This window comes from Cricetulus griseus, chromosome 2, assembly GCF_003668045.3.
Source record: "Cricetulus griseus strain 17A/GY chromosome 2, alternate assembly CriGri-PICRH-1.0, whole genome shotgun sequence".
In the NCBI taxonomy this organism is placed as follows: domain Eukaryota; kingdom Metazoa; phylum Chordata; class Mammalia; order Rodentia; family Cricetidae; genus Cricetulus; species Cricetulus griseus.
Genome location: NC_048595.1, coordinates 401,981,634 through 402,001,778, shown reverse-complemented (window position 1 = coordinate 402,001,778; position 20,145 = coordinate 401,981,634). Strand labels below are relative to the sequence as shown.

General features: G+C 37.7%; 1 protein-coding gene across 2 annotated transcripts in view; it reads left to right on the top strand.

The window, feature by feature from the left end:
- LOC100759871 (collagen alpha-2(V) chain) overlaps nucleotides 1–20,145 on the top strand; it is a 136,133-nt gene that overhangs the window by 99,591 nt on the left and 16,397 nt on the right. For both annotated transcript variants that reach the window (XM_027396819.2, XM_035440936.1), the window contains exons 19-43: nucleotides 1,440–1,538; nucleotides 1,843–1,887; nucleotides 1,991–2,089; nucleotides 2,627–2,680; nucleotides 2,878–2,985; nucleotides 4,025–4,078; nucleotides 4,580–4,678; nucleotides 5,326–5,379; nucleotides 6,047–6,145; nucleotides 6,256–6,309; nucleotides 6,404–6,457; nucleotides 7,337–7,390; nucleotides 8,387–8,440; nucleotides 10,275–10,319; nucleotides 10,619–10,717; nucleotides 12,054–12,161; nucleotides 12,437–12,490; nucleotides 13,734–13,787; nucleotides 13,964–14,017; nucleotides 14,467–14,520; nucleotides 17,107–17,214; nucleotides 17,321–17,374; nucleotides 17,855–17,908; nucleotides 18,840–19,001; nucleotides 19,597–19,704. In XM_027396819.2, coding sequence (XP_027252620.1) covers nucleotides 1,440–1,538; nucleotides 1,843–1,887; nucleotides 1,991–2,089; nucleotides 2,627–2,680; nucleotides 2,878–2,985; nucleotides 4,025–4,078; nucleotides 4,580–4,678; nucleotides 5,326–5,379; nucleotides 6,047–6,145; nucleotides 6,256–6,309; nucleotides 6,404–6,457; nucleotides 7,337–7,390; nucleotides 8,387–8,440; nucleotides 10,275–10,319; nucleotides 10,619–10,717; nucleotides 12,054–12,161; nucleotides 12,437–12,490; nucleotides 13,734–13,787; nucleotides 13,964–14,017; nucleotides 14,467–14,520; nucleotides 17,107–17,214; nucleotides 17,321–17,374; nucleotides 17,855–17,908; nucleotides 18,840–19,001; nucleotides 19,597–19,704 — 1,881 coding nt within the window. The remainder of the gene's footprint in view (nucleotides 1–1,439; nucleotides 1,539–1,842; nucleotides 1,888–1,990; nucleotides 2,090–2,626; nucleotides 2,681–2,877; nucleotides 2,986–4,024; nucleotides 4,079–4,579; nucleotides 4,679–5,325; nucleotides 5,380–6,046; nucleotides 6,146–6,255; nucleotides 6,310–6,403; nucleotides 6,458–7,336; nucleotides 7,391–8,386; nucleotides 8,441–10,274; nucleotides 10,320–10,618; nucleotides 10,718–12,053; nucleotides 12,162–12,436; nucleotides 12,491–13,733; nucleotides 13,788–13,963; nucleotides 14,018–14,466; nucleotides 14,521–17,106; nucleotides 17,215–17,320; nucleotides 17,375–17,854; nucleotides 17,909–18,839; nucleotides 19,002–19,596; nucleotides 19,705–20,145) is intronic.

The window sequence follows — 20,145 nt, the reverse complement described above, 5'->3', positions numbered from 1 at the left end:
TCCGTCCTTCTCCTCCCCCTCCTTCCTTTTTTTCCCCTGATGCTATTTAAGCAGGTTTCTACCACTGTGCTACATTCCCCCATGAAATCCAAATTTTAATACTACTAACTGGACCCAGCCTTCCTTCATGATCTAATTAAAACATAAATTTTCTTCTTACTTCTATAGATACTCCCCACCCTCAAACTGGGTGCTGGCTAGGGAAATAAGGGAAGGCTAGTCACCGAGCCTTGGTCTGTGCGCTAGCAGGAAGGAGTGTTTTCCCGCTCCACCTGCTGCTGGTCATTAGTTCAACTTGTCTAGTGACTTGCACAGCTGGTTATTTGGGATACTACCCCTGAGTATTTGGTAGGTCTCATTTTTGGCTATTGCATCCTCCTTAATAAAACTTAAACATGTAGTAAGTTGTGTATAGCTCAGAATTTATTTCACTGTCTCTGCCTCCTTACTTCCTCATCATAAAATCTCTGGGTCCTTGGGTTTAGCTATTTCTCTAAGACTGTACCATAGTTTCTGGCTGTGTATCTTTCAACTTTTTCATCCAGTCATTTGCATTTCAGTGAAGGCTGGAAGGAATTTAATATGTTTTGTTACTACAGATTAGCCTCCTAAAGCTTAAAATTTTAGTTTTCTTAGCTCCTCTAAGGAATATGCAGGATAAAACACTGGACCAAGCATGGATTTCAGAGAAACATAGGGATTGTTTGTGGTAAAAATATGTCTCAAAAATTGAAAAGAAGAAACTCATACTGATTTTTTTTATATGAACCAAAAGTTACCTGAATATACTAGATTTGGACTTGCTGTCTTGATTATAATCTTGGACTGAAGTAGAGGTTATTATGGCCCTTTGCTCCATTACTGTTATTTTAATATCTTCTAGTTCCTAAAAGACAAAGTGTTACTTATTTGGTTAATGCATTGGTTTTTGTTTTTATGATGCTAGAAGTCATCAAGTTTATTAGCCACTTCAGAACCAGGTGTTTTCCACCATATTGACTAAATAATTTTTGAAGGTCAATAAGTGAATGTTTAGTATCAAAACATACCCTTTACTCTGAAGCATGGTTTTCTATTTTGCTTCTATAGAAAGGAAGTGATTTCTTGCCTCTAAATTATAGTGTGGAATTTCACACATAATTTTACAGTGAGTTTAATCCATTCAAAGAGTTATTGAGTACTGTAAAAGATTTATCTATAAAATAGCATTAGATGGTGGGGGACATTCAGAAATCATCTCCTTCGGCCTTCTGTGTTTCAATCAAGCTGTAATTGTGTGGTTCCTGGTTAGACTCCAAATGTCCAGGTTTACATTAAACAAGCTCTTGGCAGTTTCAGATACATAGATTTAAAATGAAAAAACCCCAAATATGCAATTACCTTTAGGCCACAATACCAGTATTTTACTTAAGTTAATGTTTTCTTTTTCATTCCTTTAGGGAGAAGCAGGTCCTACTGGGGCCCGAGGCCCTGAAGGTCCTCAGGGGCAGAGAGGTGAAACTGGCCCACCTGGTCCAGTTGGCTCCCATGGTCTTCCTGTAAGTGTCTCACACATCTAAGAGCTAGCCCAGAAATATGCTTATTTATTATAGTATCAGAAGGTGTAACTTATTTAATATAATCAACTCTGAACTAACTCTCAGAAAAAGAATACTTTACCTGTCAATACATCCTCTTTTGTCTGTCTTATGGAAAAGGTTGTACACAAAAAGTACCTTTTTGATATAATTGTGGATTTTTTTGTTTGCAATTTTCCTTCGTCTTCTTAGATGATCTGAATACTATGCTAGATGTGTCAGATATTGTATAATATTTGCAAAATCCATTTCATGTCCTTTTCAGGGTGCAGTGGGAACTGATGGTACACCTGGTGCCAAAGGCCCCACAGTAAGTAACAGCATTTACATCCAGTGATTTTCAAAGGGATGCTGTCCTTGGCTCTAGATTACTAGCAGGTCTCTGCTTATTGTGTCACCCTTGCTGCCGGCAGGGCTCTGCTGGAACTTCTGGTCCTCCTGGCTTGTCTGGGCCTCCTGGATCTCCTGGCCCTCAGGGCAGCACTGGACCTCAGGGAATCCGAGGACAACCGGTAATGTCTCAAGTTACTTTTTAAAAGTGTTTTCAGATTTTAATGTAATGATATTTCCTGCTTTCCTCCCTCCAAACCCTCCCATATACCCTCCTTGCTCTCTTTCAAATTCATGACCTCTTTTTACATTAATTGTTATTATGTACGTGTGTGTGTGTGTGTGTGTGTGTGTGTCTATGTGTGTGTGTGTGTGTGTGAGTGTGTGTGTGTGTGTGTGTGTGTGTGTGTGTGTGTGTGTGTGTGTGTGTGTATGCTGGGCATGGGAGGCTCTGCTTGTAACCCTGGGGCCTGGGAGGTAGAGACGGTCACAAAGGTGCTGATTCACCCCCGTAGAAGTCCTCTTACCCATGTGAACATGCATGCGTCCACAAAAGTTATTGCATTTCATTTTAGTGCTAATTCAAGATAGACTCGGCAGTCCATTAACTGTACTTAACTAGAACAAGATAGACTCAGCAGTCAATTCACTGTACTTAATTAGAGCAAGGGGGTTGGTTAAATTCCCCAGTTCTTTCAACTACTGATATTTTATTTTAGGGTGATCCAGGAGTTCCAGGTTTCAAAGGAGAAGCTGGCCCAAAGGGAGAACCAGTAAGCCTTCATTATTTTAATGGTGAAAAGTATATTGTCTAAATGCACATTGCTTAAAATTTTCATGTATGACAAATAGTAGTAGCATAAAACAATTATTTAATAGAGATTAAATTTTTACTGACTTCATTATATGAGTTTCCTAACTTTAACTTAATGAATGACTCTTCCTGGAACCTGCGCTTCTGTTTTAATAGGGGCCACATGGTGTCCAGGGTCCCATAGGCCCACCTGGTGAAGAAGGCAAAAGAGGTCCTCGAGGTGACCCAGGCACAGTTGGTCCTCCAGGCCCAATGGGAGAAAGGGTACATTTGAATAATAAAATTTGTTTTCCTCTCCTTTCCTGCTTGTGCATTTTGGGAGCTGGCATGAGTAAATAGGAAGGATACATAAATTGGAAGACTTCAGAGGCCTTGCATAGTATACTATGTTTATCATCAAACATTGACTGATTAGTGTAAGCCAGCTGGGGCTGTAAGTGCTCAGGATACATCAGTGAACAAGGAGCCTGGGGTCCTAATCCCCATGTGGGTTGCAGTGAACAGGATTATTTACTGGGTGGTAAACAATAAGTCAACACGTAAATAAAAACACATTTTAACAAGTGCCATAGAGTATTAAATAATTGGTGATAGTGGAGAGTAACTATGGGTATCTAACAGTGATAGGTGCTAGGATAGGTGGGTAGGAAACAGGGTGTCTAAAAGTGATAGGCATTAGGTTAGATGGGTAGGAGATAGGGCGTCTAGCAGTGATAGGCTCTAGGTTGGTTGCGTGGGAGATAGGGTTGTTTGAGAAGGTAGAAAGGTAGAAACTTGGCTGAGATTGGAAGAGAAGCCTGAAATGGAACATGGGAGATAGAGCACTCCCATTGTCGGCAGAGGATGCAAGAAAGGACTTGGCAGTTTTAAGAGTAGAAAAGGTTGCTGTCAGTGGGGCATAAGAAAACAGACCTGGAGGGATTATAATCATCTCAGTTTCATGTAGAGTTTTAGTGAAATCCAAGGTCTTCTCCTGTAAGATAATACGAAACATGCTAATGTTGGCATTTTAATCATTATAGACAGAGATTTTGCTTCTTGGGTCTACATATTAGTTTTTTCCCGTGTTTATTTTATAATTAATTGTGGGAGGATCTCTTCCTGAAGATTTGATTTAATACCCATCTTCATCAAATTTTCAATTAATTTTTTTCTAATGAGATTATTTTCTTTATATTTATCTTTTGCCATGTTTACTTGACTAGAGCTCTGAAAACCTGATAACCCCAAAACTAAAACCTATTCACTCGTTATAGCACACAATGAACAACAGCATCTCAGAACTGCATTTTGTTCATTGTAGGGTGCTCCTGGCAATCGTGGTTTTCCAGGGTCTGATGGTTTACCTGGACCAAAGGTAAGATCACACCAAGGCTGACATTTCCAGAATGGGGATGTGTCCCTGGCACACATGACTCCATGCCCATAAGGAACATAGAAGCAGGTATTGGGGGTAACCCCAAACCTCTCTTGCCTATTCTTTTTATTTTTTTAGCATTAGGAGGTCCTGGGAGATAAATGGGTGTTGGAATAATATGAGGCCTTGCTTCCCAGACTTCTGAAAACAAAAGGTTGTTAGAGTTTTAGTATGAATGATGTAACCTTTAAATGAAATTTAAATTCTAAAATTATTTCCTTGTTGGAGCAAGGCCATGATTTCATCTTTATTTAATGGTGAATAAGACCAATTTAACAGGGGATACAATTTAGAACAAAACACTTATATGACATTGTTTTCAAATACCTCTTTGTCAAATCTTTGACAAAATGGTTGCATATCAGTGTGTGTTTGGAAAATAAGAATGTAATGTCTTCTTGCTTTGTTTCAATTCTGGCCTGTCTGCCTTCTTTGGAATAGGGTGCACAGGGAGAGCGAGGTCCTGTAGGTTCATCAGGGCCTAAAGGAGGCCAGGGAGACCCAGGACGTCCAGGTGAACCTGGACTACCAGGTGCTCGGGTAAGAACCCTGTAGCTATACACTGTCAATGTCTGATACTTCTGTCTTCATTGATGCTTCATTTCCCATTTTTATATTAACTTATTTTACAACATAGACCATCCTTTTAATAGTTTTGAATGTATGCATTATTTTAGAAATGCTGGTATACTATTTTTGACATATAAATACAGTCATTTCTTTTTCTTTCTTTCTATTATTATTATTATTATTATTATTATTATTATTATTATTATTATTATTATTAGTTTTTTGAGACAGGGTTTCTCTGTAGCTTTGGAGGCTTTCCTTGAACTCACTCTGTAGACCAAGCTGACATCGACCTCACAGAGATCCACCTGCCTCTGCCTCCCAGTCACTTCTAAAATATCTTTTCAAAGGAGTGCATTCAAATAGCTTCACTGCTTGTCCTGGGAACAGTATCTATTTGTAAATGTTTACAACTTCTAATTGTTATGCTGAAAAAATAACCTGTTTGACCTTTCATAAAGAAAATTGTTTCAATTTAACAAAATTTCATCTAAAATATTTTGAGTTGTGAAATTGCCCTTCCTTTTAGTTATTTGCAATGAAGTATCATTTTCTATTTAAAGTCTTTATACCAACTGCTATTCAGCAACAAATTAACAGTTGATTTTCATTGTCAGGGCCTGACAGGAAACCCTGGTGTTCAGGGTCCTGAAGGAAAACTTGGGCCTTTGGTAAGTAATTTAAATGATCCCATCACTTGTAACATTTCCCAGTGGAAGTGTAAGTTATATTTATTTATCCTGTGAATGGTGATCAGAAGTTCATTTTTAAGTGCCCTCTAGCAACAACTTCTTAGTATCTATCAATTTTCAAATTGAGCAAAATATGTTAAATTTTCCTAATTTGATGTTTGAAATTGAAATTTATTCAGTGAAAAAGTTGAAATACTAATATTGTTAAAATTTGTTTAACATTATTCTCATTCCCTGATGGCCTTCCACTTTTACATGTTTTAGAAATAAATACGTTGTCAGCTTATGTATCCTGAGTATTTTCTTTAGTGTGAAATTGGAATTTTAAATATTCAAGACCACAAAACAAGAGTAAATGAAAGAAAGGAAGGCCTGCCCCTTAACATGAGGGGCTAGGAGATGGTGACAAAGAGACTTATGAAAGAAGCAAAATCAGAATTTCTAGTCTAAATGCTCCCAGTGTCTCGGGGCTTCAAACCAAACCCAACCAAACCAAAAAACCACTCAACTCTTCTCATTCCTAAGATATACACATAAGGAAATGAATTTTTAGTTAAGATGACTTTTACGGTTAGTTAAGTCAGGTGAGAATGTGGGTAGAGCTGTGCTTAGAACTCAACTTACCTGCCTGCTGTCAACCCCACAGGGTGCTCCCGGGGAAGATGGCCGGCCAGGTCCTCCAGGCTCAGTTGGCATCAGAGGGCAGCCTGGAAGCATGGGCCTTCCAGGCCCCAAAGGTAGCAGTGTGAGTATAGTGAAGAACATTTAACAGCTCATGGGATCCCGCAGTTGGAGATCAAGGTATATTTCTTGAACTGAATGAATTAAGAATAATGTCTATGTATTATTCTTTAGGGTGACCTTGGAAAACCAGGAGAAGCAGGGAATGCTGGCGTTCCTGGGCAAAGGGTAGGCATCCATTTTCTGGTATTGAATAAAAAGATATAAAGCCATCGAAATTCTGATAGCCTAACCTAAAAATGTCATGTCTATGTGATCTTAGGGAGCTCCTGGCAAAGACGGAGAAGTTGGTCCTTCAGGCCCCGTGGGGCCCCCGGTATGTGACTTTTTTGATCACATTGTGTGTTGCATTTCTCTGTGTTTCTCCAAGATTGTTCAGGAGCAAGTTTCAGGGAAGGGGATGAGGAAACAAGGGACTGGTGATGAATTTCTGTTGTCGTTTTATTCCTCTGAGGTATTTATTTCTCCTTCTTGGGTAAGAAGACTGATCTCATTTTAAATTGTAAAACGGTGTCTAGTGACAAAGTTGGTTACCCTTGTATACCATAGTGGAAGACAAAAAATAGTATTTGAAAATATTTATAACGTATTCATGTAAATACATAAATGCAGAATTATACATACATTATAAAATGTAACTTATAAAATCTATTTAAGTTGACTGGTTTTGAAAAGGTAAAAAGAAATGGTGTTCATCTTTTGATGCTATGTTTTCATCTTGAGGTTTTTAAAAAATTGTTTATCAAAGATGTTTTGACATTAGTTTTTTGTGGGGTCAGTCTAAGTAGCATCTCAAAATTGACATTGCTTTCTTTAATCGTTCTATTTGAAATTACAATGAATAAAAATAAACTTTAATAGTACAACCTTTTAAATTAGATGTAGAAAATAATGGGTTTCTTATAATACATCTATGGTTGGCTCTAGACCTTTTATGTTTGAATTAAAAACAAAACAAAACAAAAACAAAAACCATGCTGTAATTTATTTGTTGGCTTTTTAAATGAAAATTTTTCACTTTCAAGGACTTCAAATAATGGAATTAGGTAATTCTTATTACTAGTGTGTTATCTGGCTAATATATAGAGCAAGTGGTGGGAAGAAATACAAAGAGATCAATACCTCTCATTCATGTAAACAGGAAACAGACAAAGGTGTCTGATGGGATTCATACAATTTTTTCTCTTTTGCTTAGGGTCTAGCTGGGGAAAGAGGAGAACAGGGACCTCCAGGGCCCACTGGCTTTCAGGTATGCACTAGTTTTCATTTATTCTACCAATTGTTTTTAAAAATACTTCAGAAAGCAACCAGTTGTGAATGCTTACACCTGCACTCCTATCAGTTGGAGGACTGAGTTAGAGGGGTGGTTTTGTACACATGGCCAGCCTGTGCTACTTATTAAGTTCCAGTCCAGGCTAGATTATAGAGGGGGGCCCTACATATATGAATAGGTATGTACACATGTATACATGCTCATGATAGAATGTTTGAATGAGGCAAAGGCTTTTCTTTCTTTCTTTCTTTCTTTTCTTTTTTTTCTTTCTTTTTTTTTTTTTTTTGGTTTTTCAAGACAGAATTTCTCTGTGGCTTTAGAGGCTGTCCTGGTACTAGCTCTTGTAGACCAGGCTGGTCTTGAACTCACAGAGATCCGCCTGCCTCTGTATCCCCAATGCTGGGATTAAAGGCTGGCTTTTCATTTTCAAAGTGGACATCTTTTAGGATAGTTGGGTGTAACCCAACATTGTTCAAAGGTAGTGAATGACCTTCCTCTGAAAAGAGTGATTGGACACACAGATGGTGAGAAATTAATGATAATAGAATGTTCCCAATATTCCAACAGGCTCATTAAACTTTAGTATAGTCATAGAATGCTTCCATATAGCATACATTATTTTAGGGCACAAAACAATTAAGTTGTGGAAATGGCAGTCAGACCTTCTTCCAATAATATTCTAGCAGGTACAAAAGTACTAGAGACAAAACAAACATGAAGAGCCTTGTATTACCTTCTTATCTTAACTTTTAAGAGGTATGGGGAAATAAGAATCCAGCCTTCTACGCGCCTATCCCCTGGACCTTCTTTCCTAACATATTTGGACAGTATTTTCTCTAACTTTTGCTTAATATGTCCATGCAATATCTTTTGCATGGAGGTTGAATGAAATATAAAATGTAAACTTTTTGGTTTTGAGAGCTGAGAAAACTTGCTGTGAATCTCTAGTTTTGTTTGTCACTCTTATTTTAGGGACTTCCTGGACCTCCAGGGCCTCCCGGGGAAGGTGGAAAGTCAGGTGATCAAGTAAGTTTTTAAATAATAACATCAAAAGTATAAATTGGTAGTTTATAATAGACTCTTTGATGGATGAAGCTTTAGGGTTTTTTTTTTTTCTGTTTGATTCAATAATGTCTATTTACAGATGAAGGAACTCAGTTGCTGTGTGATTTCCCCAAAGCCACACAACTCCTCCACTTGAACCCAACTCAAACGCTTCCTGTGTCTCTTATGCATACAATATTACTGGGTGATTCACAGTCTGGAATTGATATAAACATTTTAATGGCACACAGACCTGCCTTTTTATCTTTGAGGGATTACGTTGTTTATTATCATTCAATAAACATTTCCTGAACCTTCTATGTGCTTGGCTCTGTTAAGCACTGGACCTATTTAGCCGGACAATTGGTTGGGGACTGGGTAGCTCTGTATTTCCATATACTAGAAGAGAGAGGATATAGGAAAGCAGTGTAATAGTCGCTTGATGCAGATGCTACAGCAGGGGACGCACTGCATGTGTAGACTTCGTGGTACAGGAAGACTTTCCAAAAGTAATATTGTACATAAAATCTGGAGGATAAAAGTCGGGACATACTTCAGGAAGTGGGAATGGCAAGTGCAAATGGTTGCTGAGCAATTTAAGGCACAGTCAGAGTGTGGAATACAGTATGAAGTGGTACAGCTTGAAGTGAACCAGGCACAAGATTGAAGGGAGTCCTAAACTGAATAGAGGGAAACTGGAAAAAGGCTTTTAAGTCGGAGTGCTGCAGCCAGACTTTGGTTTTCAGGACTATGATGACACAGTGAGAGCAATGCACTTCCAAAGAGAAATCTGGAGGCGAACTTGATAAAGTTGTCGTCTTTTTTTTTTTTTTTAATTCTTCTCTTATCTTGACCACAGTTTCCAGTCATCCCAGTACCCCGCCCTCACCTCACTGGTCTCCCCCCTCAATTCCTCCTCCCTTTCCCCTCAGAAAAGAGCAGGCCTTCCAGGGGTATCAATCAAAAGATGCATAACAAGTTACAATAAGACTAGGCACAAACCCTCATATCTTGGTGGGACAAGGCAACCAGTAGGAGGAAAAGGGTTTAAGAGCAGGCAAAAGAGTCAGAGACACCCCTGCTTCCACTGTGAGGATTCCCACAAAATTCCCAAGGTAAACAATCACAGGGACCTAGAACAGACCAATTCAGGCTTCACAATTGCCACTTTAGTCTCTGTGAACCCCTATGAACCCTTCTTAGCTGATTCTGTGGGCTGTGTACTCCTGGTGTCCTCAAACCCTCTGGCTCCTACAATTCTTCCTCACCCTCTTCCATGTATTCCTTGAACTTATTAAAGGAAGAAGTTCTGAAGTAGGTTTGCTGCTATTTTGATCCTACAATTCCTAGTGGAATATATGAGTGTGTGTTTGAGTGTGTGTGTGTGTGTGTGTGTGTGTGTGTGTGTGTGTGTGTGTGTGTATACACATGTATTAGATTCAATGTTATTGAAATTGAATTAGTTGAAATCACTGGCTTGTATGTACTTTTGTAGTTACTTTCCTACTATTTAAACATTTTCTAATACTCTGTTTTAAAAAGATAATATAGCTATGTTCTGTTATCTCTGAAAAATCTAATATGCTATCTTTGTGAGAGAATATTCTACCCATTCTCATTGCCAAAGTAACCAGACATTTGGGTTAAAACAAATCTTTGCAGAAAAACATGATATTTCCTCAATTGTAAAAGTGAAATATTTTAATTCTTTAATATTTGATGGTATTCTGCAGAAAATGTGATGTTTGATCTGAAAATATTTCTAATAATACAAGAGCTAGACCAATGTTTTTCTTCCATTTTTCAAATTGTCTAGGGTGTTCCTGGAGAGCCTGGAGCAGTTGGTCCTTTAGGACCTCGGGTAGGTATTTTCTCTTGTGTGATTTATTTTGTTTCCCATTGGCTACAGAACAAAATGAACTCTTATATTTTGAAGGGTGTTTTATTTTAAGTATTAAGTTGTTCTATCATTTGGAAAATTCATGAGATACCTGTCCTGTGAACATAGAGTATCTTCAGTTCTATTTCATTTCTTGATACTAAATTAGCCATAATAGTGCCCACATTATAAAAATTTTTCCAGTTGAATACATTTTGTAGAAACCTTTAAACTCATTTAGATTAATATTGAGGTTATTTGACATCCTGATGTCATACTAGGGAGAAAGAGGAAATCCTGGAGAAAGAGGAGAGCCAGGAATAACCGGGCTGCCTGGGGAGAAAGGCATGGCTGGAGGACATGGCCCTGACGGTCCAAAGGTGAGTGCTGTACTGACCTGGGCTTTCTGAATGCTCTAGAACTCACCAGCTGCCTCTGGAAGGCATTTTCTCTTGATTTTCTGGGATACCTTGATTAAATTATTTCTTCTTCAACAAATCTTTAATGGCTGCATTTTGGGGTTTTCCTGGCAACTAGAGAGTGAACTTTCTGTGGTGGGAATGTTGAGCCCAGACACAGGGTGCTGCGCCCGTGTTCCCCATGCTTGGATATTTTGTTGATAACATCTATGAATTAACAGGGATGAGAAGTGGAAAATCACTTGATGGTAGCATCTGTGAATGAGAAAGAAAAGAAAAAGACATCAGAGTTTATTAGTGGGCATAGCAAACAATGTGCCAGTGTTCTTCATCAGAGCTCCAGGATTACAGTTATTGCCTGTTTGAAAGTATTTAGCTTTGAATATAGCACAACATTGAGAACATGCCTGTGTGGTTTCATGTGCTGTCTTAGGATTTGGTGGACAACAATGTAGCCAACTTTCATGTGTGGAGCTGAAGTGGAATTTTACATCATCATAGGACTAAGAGGCTTTTAACACCATTAAGGTCCACAGTGATGAGCAAAACCAATCTCAATTTGATTTTACAATTACTTGGGAACCAGCTTAATCTCACAGGCTTTCCAAGGAAATAATGAAATGCTTCTTTTCACTAAATACAATATTATTCTTTAGTAATGTGTCTGCCATGGTCAAAGGAGGGAAAGAAAAGGGCAATTCAATTAACTATATTTGAAAGGACATTCATTTTTCTTTTTATTTGAATTAGTGTTTAATTATCTATAAAGACAGGGTGGATTTGGGTCATGAAAGTAGGGTGAGGACCGTGAGAAAGGTAAAGTGTTGTTGACTTTGGGAGGAGGGTGCAACATGTCACACATGTGACACTAAACTAGCAAAGCATCCAGTGGAGGTGGCATAGTACAAGAGATGCCAAGAGGGTGGGAAGGCATGAATAGGATCATCCAAAGAAATTATGTTCAAAATTTCACAATGAAATCAAATAATGTATATACTAATTTCAAATAAAAATTAAACGCATATTAATGAACAGGTAAGTTAGAAAAATGAATAATATAATAGAGGGGTTGAAGTGAACAAAAGACAGAAGTTATAAATATAAGCCAAAACTCAGAATGTCAGTCCAAGTTGTTTTCAAGAAATCCCAGTGAAACACAATTTCGAGAAGTGCAAAATTTGAGCATTAAGCCAAACTCTAATTGCTAACATTTAATTATTTTAAACTGACCAAAACAGCAACTTCATAGATTTTAATATTAATATACTAATATGATCTTATCATTTATTCATCTTAGGGCAATCCAGGTCCCACTGGGACCATTGGAGACACAGGGCCTCCAGGTCTTCAAGGCATGCCAGGAGAAAGAGGAATTGCAGGAACACCTGGCCCCAAGGGTGACAGAGTAAGTCCTGTTTTTTATTAATTAACTTTCCCAGTGTATGTCTTTAGACTTTTTATGATAGTATTTCCTAAGAAGCCTTTTTATTTCAATCAGCCTGAGTCATTTTTTTCTTCTAAGCATCTTTATTTATTGAGAATATGTATAGTCAGGTACTTTTGTAGGGGGGAGAGCTACGAAGGAGACAAATAAACACTTGCCCTAAAGAAGCTTCATCTGGAGTATAGGAAGCACAGTTAAACAAACAACTTGTATTTTGTTATTTTGTGTTTTCTCAGGGTGGTATAGGAGAGAAAGGTGCTGAAGGAACTGCTGGAAACGATGGAGCAAGGGTAAGGGAAAGGATATCTTCTCGCATGAGCTACAAACCTCCGTTATCATTCATTATCCTACAAACTTGCTTTTTAAATGTTAACAATAAAGTTACTTTTATTGATTTAGAGTCAAGAATGTAATAATGATGCCATTTGAGACTTGATGTAGATTGGCAGTGGGTACTTATTTTACTTACCCTGTATTACAGGAATATAATAAATATTAACAAAGCAATAGAAGACACTAAGATATCTCTATACTTACTATGCTTATAAAATATGTGTGATAAATCAAGACTTTATTTGTAGTAAGTGCAATATATTGTTTTAGGAAAGAGGCATTTGCTGTAAGAAAAAATAACATGTTTTCTCTGTGTTCATAACACCCTCCCCTACATGAACAGGGTATGTTTATTTCCTGTGCATATAAGCAATGAGCTTGTTTTCACTCAGGTTTCAGGAAGTGTTCTAGGAAAATTATTAGAAGAATATATTTTCTATTGTAGATCTGGAGAAAATAAAAACTTGTTTTTTCTCAAGAACACACAATTAATGTCAATTTTATTGTTTACACTCTTTCAACAATGGGAATATAACTTTAATGATGAAAGAATATTTAGGTGCCTATGAAGAAGAAACACAAAATTAGCAGAGCACTATTTCCTAAAGAACCCCAGTATTCCAGCCACTTAAATGTTGAGATTATATGTCCTGAAGTGCCAAGTGCTGCCCCAGGTGGTGGCTGCCCCTACACTCCCCACATGGAGGACTACATCAACAGCAGTGAACCTTGACTGTGGATGGCTCTTTCATTTTAAACACTGAAGACATGTGTAATTGCATTTTTAATAAAAGAATTACATTTTTGTTATTATATTAAAATTGAAGAAAATATCACAAAAGAAAAGCAAATTTTCAATCTATGCCCAAATTTTAAAATAGATACTAGCAAAATTAAACAGGTTACACAATCAAAGAAACATTGACAAAGAAAGCTAATTTAGAACTAACTTGAAGACAGTTTCATAAATTGAACAGGGTTAGATGAAAGAGGTCCATACATTAGCACATTAGCAACTAGTGTATGGATGACATGGTAAAAGTCTTGAGAATGTAGAGGTTGTGTAATCTATGGTAGATAATGACTTGCAAAAACAGTCATGCTACAAAAATGCTAGCTGGTTTGTTGGCTTGTTTACTTAAGCATGGCTATTTCTGTACACACTTTCCTTCAGTGCACCTATGTTCTTTTAATTTACAGGGTCTTCCAGGTCCCTTGGGACCACCAGGTCCTGCAGGACCTACTGGAGAAAAGGTAAGTTGAAAGATGTCACTGTGTACTCCAAAACAGCAAGGCCTAAAGTGTTGCTGTTTCTCAACACCATGGTAGAGACAGACCATCTCAGAGTTTGGTCTACCTACACATGGTGCCTAGTAGTCTCCAGTTGTATTATGAATTGGATATTTAGCTATCTAAAACCTTCTTTCTAGGGAGAACCTGGTCCTCGAGGTTTAGTTGGTCCTCCTGGCTCTCGTGGCAATCCTGTAAGTGAAAATCTTTTGATGTTTTTAAGTGTGAGGTTGAACACTAAAAGAATTTTTTTCTCTTTCTTTCTTTCTTTCTTTTTTTCTATCTGTTTGTCTGTCTGTCTGTCTGTCTGTCTATCTATCTGTCTGCCTATCTTCACCATCTGTCTAATATTTATGTAATTTTCATGCTTATTCTGTAAGGTTATTTATAGCTCCATAGTTTTCAAATTTTATTTTCATTAAACTTAAATTATTGGCTGAACAATATATTAAATCTAGGCAAATAAGATTTTTCTAAGTAATTAAATTTCTTTGATCTTGAGAATTTTGTTCAATGACCTCTAATTTATTATTTCACTTAAGGATATTCCTCAAGCAATGCAGTTGACTTCTCTATATACAATTAGCTACATAAAATGTGTATTATATGTGTGAAAAATTCAGTCCTACTTGTTTCCCTTTAGGGTTCTCGTGGTGAAAATGGTCCAACTGGAGCTGTTGGTTTTGCTGGACCCCAGGTAAAATTTTCAAATATTTCTAACTTACAAATTAATACACTTCTTAGTATAGAAATGAATTTAAGTGTCAATTATCATATGTTTTGAGATATATTAAAATCTTTAAGTTTTAAAATATTTTACGTATTATTCAACATGTTTTTCATGAGTGGAACAAAAGTTGATGCTTATAATATTTTAGTGTATGTAGTTATTTTCTATGATGAACATACTCTATGATTTTTTAATCTTGTAAATTGCTTTCCTTTTTAAAGATTTTTTAAATAATTTTAATTTTTTATTATTTTTAATTACTCATATTTACATATCCATCCCCCCATTCCCTTGCCCTTCCTCCTCCCATGTTCCCCACCCAAACCACCCCTCGACTCCTCTCCAGGGATAGAGAGGCCCACTACCAAGGACCTCCATTCTATCAGTAGGTCAGATGCACTGTTTCTGCAGGTCTCTCCATCCCCATCTTGGCTCCTTTGCTCAACCTTCCTCCATCTCCACAACTGAATTCCAGTAGTATGGTTTAGTGCTTAGCTATGGGTGTCTGCTTCTGCTTCAAATAGCAACTGGATGAAGACTCTCCTTCCTCTCCCTCCCCCCGGGCTCGAATTTGGTCAGGGTTTCTTGTCCCCATCCCCTTCTTCGAGGGACTATGCAATCTTCTCTTGGGGTCCTCCTTATTTCCTAGCTCCTCTGGCAGTGTGGAATGTAGGCTAGTGATCCTTTGCTCTATGTCTAAAAATCAAAATGAGTGAGTACATACCATGTTTATCTTTTTGAGATTGGGTTACCTCACTGAGGATGGTTTCTTCTAGTTCCATCTATTTGCCTGCTAATTTCAAGATTCCATTGCTTTTTTCTGCTGAGTAGTACTCCATTGTGTAAATATACCACATTTTCTCTATTTGTTCTTCAGTGGAGGGGCTTCTAGGTTGTTTTCAGGTTCTGGCTATTACAAATAATGCTGCTATGAACATAGTTGAACATATGTCCTTATTTTATGAGTGTGCATTCTTTGGGTACATGCCTAAGAGAGGGATTGCTGCATCTTGAGGTAGACTGATTCCCATTTTCCTGAGAAACCACCATACTGATTTCCAAATTGGCTGTACAAGTTTGCACTCTCACCAGCAATGGAGGAGAGTTTCTCTCTCTCCACATCCTTTCCAGCATAGATTGTCATTGGTGTTATTGATTTTAGCCATTCTAATAGGAGTAAGATGATATCTCAGAGTGGTTTTGAGTGTCATTTCCCTGATGGCTAAGGATGTTGAACACTTTCTCAAGTGTCTTTCAGCCATTTTGAATTCCTCTGTTGAGAATTCTCTATTTAGTTCTGCACTCCATCTTTTAATTGCATTGCTTGGTGTTTTGGTAGCTAGCTTCTTGAGTTCATTGTATATTTTGTTGATCATCCCTCTGCCAGATGTTGGGCTGGTGAATATCTTTTCTCATTATGTGGGCTGGCGTTTTGTCTTGCTGACTGTGTCCTTTGCTTTACAAAAGCTTCTCAGTTTCAGGGGGGTCCCATTTATTAATTGTCGATCTCAATGTTTGAGCTACTGGTGTAATGTTTAGAAAGTAGTGTCCTGTACCAATTTGTTCAAGGGTGCCACCTAGCTTCTCTTCTAGAAGGTTCAGTGTGGCTGAATTCATGTTGAGGTCTTTGATCCATTTGGATTTAAGTTTAGTGCATGGTGATAGATATGGATCAATCCGCAATCTTCTACATGTCTGAATCCAGTTATGCCAGCACCATTTGTTGAAGATGCTTCCTTTTTTTCCATTGTATAAATTTAGCTTCTTTGTCAAAAATCAAAAAAATGAAAAAGATCTGTATAGTAAGAACTTTGGGTCTTTAAAGAAAGAAATTAAGGAATATACCAGAAAATGGAAAGCTTTCCCATGCTCCTGGAGAGGTAGAACCAACATTGTAAAAATGGCAATCTTGCCAAAAGCAATCTACAGATTCAATGCAATTCCCATCAAAATCCCAGCACAATTCTTCACAGACCTTGACAGAACTGTACTCAACTTCATATGGAAAAACAAAAAACCCAGGATAGCCAAAACAACCCTATACAATGGAGAAACTTACAGAGGCATCACAATCCCTGACTTCAAGCTCTATTATAGAGCTATAGTCCTGAAAACAGCTTGGCATTGGCACAAAAATAGATAGGTTGACCAATGGAATCGAATTGAAAACCCTAATATTAACCCACACACCTATGAACATCTTATTTTTTAAAGATTTTATTTATTTATTTATTATGTATATAGTCTATACAATCTTCTGCCTGCATGCCAGAAGAGGACACCATATCTCATTCAAGATGGTTGTGAGTCACCATGTGGTTGCTGGGAATTAAACTCAGGACCTCTGGAAGAACAGTCAGTGCTCTTAACTGCTGAGCCTATCATTTTTTCCAAGAAAGTTTTAAGGATGTTATTGAATTTTTTCTCATACCATGCTTAGACTAATTAGATAACAACATTCTATAAGACTAAATGGCATGTTCATATTAATTATGATGGAATGATTTGTTTATAAATCTTAAAATAGTTACTCATTTGAAAAATTGCATGTAGGGTCCTGATGGACAGCCTGGAGTCAAGGGAGAGCCTGGAGAACCAGGGCAGAAGGGAGATGCAGGGTCTCCTGGACCACAAGGGCTAGCAGGATCTCCTGGCCCTCATGTGAGTAAAAAATGAAAAGGGAAAATTTGATACCAGGGCCCAATATTTACAATGCACAGTACCTGCATTTGGCTTACACTTGTGGTGTTTTATTTCTTCCACTTAGGGTCCACATGGCGTTCCTGGACTGAAAGGTGGTCGTGGAACCCAGGGTCCGCCTGTGAGTCTCCTTGTTATTCTGGGGATTGTTCACAGCCAGTTGCAAACATCAAGTTATCTAAGGATGTAATAATATGTTATCCTATATATCAGATGTTCTATAGAGCAAAAGGTGCTAGGCTTAAGCTGGAGATCTGGGGGAAGATCAATTTCTCTAATCGTGAAAACCCAACTGCTTCATATGGAGCAGAGATATTACACATCAAAGTAAAAACACTTTATGTAGTTGATTACACAAGACAACCTGTGTGATTTTAGCTCAACTTTTATATGTTTCAATAATTAAAAGTCAAAACAGAAAAACTGTGTAACTCTATGAGTTAATTCAGATTCTCTAAAGCATTTGAGGACTGAGAAGGATAAAAGAGCTACTTGGTGAAGGGAAGGAATCATCAGGCCCCGAGCCTCCTGTGGGAAATGTAGGCTGCAGGAAAATTGAGAATGGATATGATCTGGACTGATTGTATGATTTTGTTCTCAGGGTGCTACAGGATTTCCTGGTTCTGCAGGCAGAGTTGGGCCCCCAGGCCCTGCTGTAAGTCAATTTAGATTCAAATCATTAGTAGTAATTTTAATACATGTACTTGCATGTATACTGCCACACATGTGGTATTTTAATTATTATTTTTATTTAATCTCTCACTGATTTGTTTTCCTCTTAGTCATCTTGTAGTGTCATCATAGTAACATTTTACCAAAGCAAATTCAAAGTTCCCAATCAATGAACTTGGAAGAGATTATTTGCCTGTTCTTTTTTAAGCTAATGTTTGACCCTGCTTCTGTTTGAGTACTAAATACCTTTTGGTTATGTGCTAATAATAAATTTCAGTTAGAAAGCATCTCTAAAATCTCCAAAAAGTTCTTAAAAGTTCATTCTTTTTTTTTGTGTGTGTGTGTGTGTGTGTGTGCCTGTGCCTGCCTGTAAGAATTTATATACCACATGCATGCAGGGGTGAGTAGAAGCCAGAGAGTGTGCTGAATCTTCGGGGACTAGTGTTAGAGGCAGCTGTGCTCACCCGCAGGTGCTGGGCATCAAAGCCATGTCATAGGCAAGAGCCATGAGGGATCTTGATAGCTCCACCATCATGGCAGCCCTTGAGAGTGTCTGTAGTAAATCTTGTCTGAAGATCAGTTCAAACCAGCCTAAATAAAATAAAACATTATAATCTATGGTTGGAACAGAGTCTTAAATAAGTTTGAAAATTAAAATTAATTTCATAGCTCTTAATAATGATGGATTAAATGGTCATCTGAAAATGAGATTTAGGCTTTTCTTGGGCATTAATCTATGATATGCTTTGTTTTCTTTTGCTTTGCTTAAGTATGGAAGTGACCAATTATCTAAGAAGATAACAAACAATCCTGTAGGGCTATAGCCTCTGTGCCTGAGGCAGAGCCCTTTGGGTCAATTCTTCTTACTTAGCTTCCATTTTTCCTTCTCATTGCTTATTTTTGTGTGATGCCAGGGAGCTCCAGGACCTGCAGGACCCATTGGGGAGCCTGGGAAAGAGGGACCTCCTGGTCTTCGTGGAGACCCTGGCTCTCATGGGCGAGTAGGTGATAGAGGACCAGCTGGCCCACCTGGCGGCCCAGGAGACAAAGGGGACCCAGGAGAAGATGGACAACCTGTAAGTTTTAATCTGTTTCATTACAACTCCAACTGGAATATTTATAAGAAGAAACCTGTAATTATCACTGCAATAAAATCTACCAAAATATTATTCTGGAAACATTCCTAAATGCTTCCATCTCACTAAGTTATATACAATTTCAATTTCTAATTCTCTGCTATGAAAGTTTGCAAAAGGTTAAAGGACATGATTTTCTAAAACTAAACTAAATGACATTCTTTATTGAATGTCTCCTATGTGAAGAAATTAAAACATATATTATTGTATTTAATACTTACATACTACTAAATATTATGACTTTTAGAAATACAATCCTTCTAAATTTGCTTTTTGTCCTTTTAAAATGAGGAAACAATTCTTTTCAATAGCTCTTTCCTTTTATTTTCACTAGCTATCAAGTTGCTTTCCAGGTGTTGAATAATGTTAGAGGCTGTGCTAGAACTCATAAGTATTAACATTCATGGCTTGATGAGATGAGAGGCTTTTTTTCTCCTGTCTCTTCAAATTCTATAAGGTCACAGTCAACTATATGAATTACTCAGATATGGACTCATTCTGTAGAGTACTAATTATAGTCTGCTATCCCCAATAGGGTCCAGATGGTCCTCCTGGTCCGGCTGGTACCACTGGGCAAAGAGGGATTGTAGGAATGCCTGGACAACGTGGGGAGCGAGGCATGCCTGGCCTTCCTGGCCCAGCGGTGAGTAGCTGTTGGTCAATATTCATTTGACATGTTATATAACTTTTGCAGAAAGAATTGATTTGTTTTGCTTGATGAGTTGGTTCAAACAACAATTTATGTCAGTCTTAAGCTGACATAAATTCCTAGCTTTAAAAACCTTTGATCTTCAATGTGAAATACTTAGCAACCTTGACAAACATTTGTTTAACCTTGGAGCTACAGAGGTAGATAATAAGTGTTTGAATTTTTGATGATTCATGTGTGTCTTCAATGATAAAAATGATGCTTGCAAAGGGGGATTACCTCCTGGTGGTTTGGTAATATCTTTTAAAATAAACATCCTTAACAAAACAGCCATGCTTCTTAGTAAACCCTAAAAGAGAATAGGTAAGCTGAGGTCACATTGGAATTTATTGTGGGTGAACTTAAATCTCCTATTTCCTATGGATGCTTGAGGAT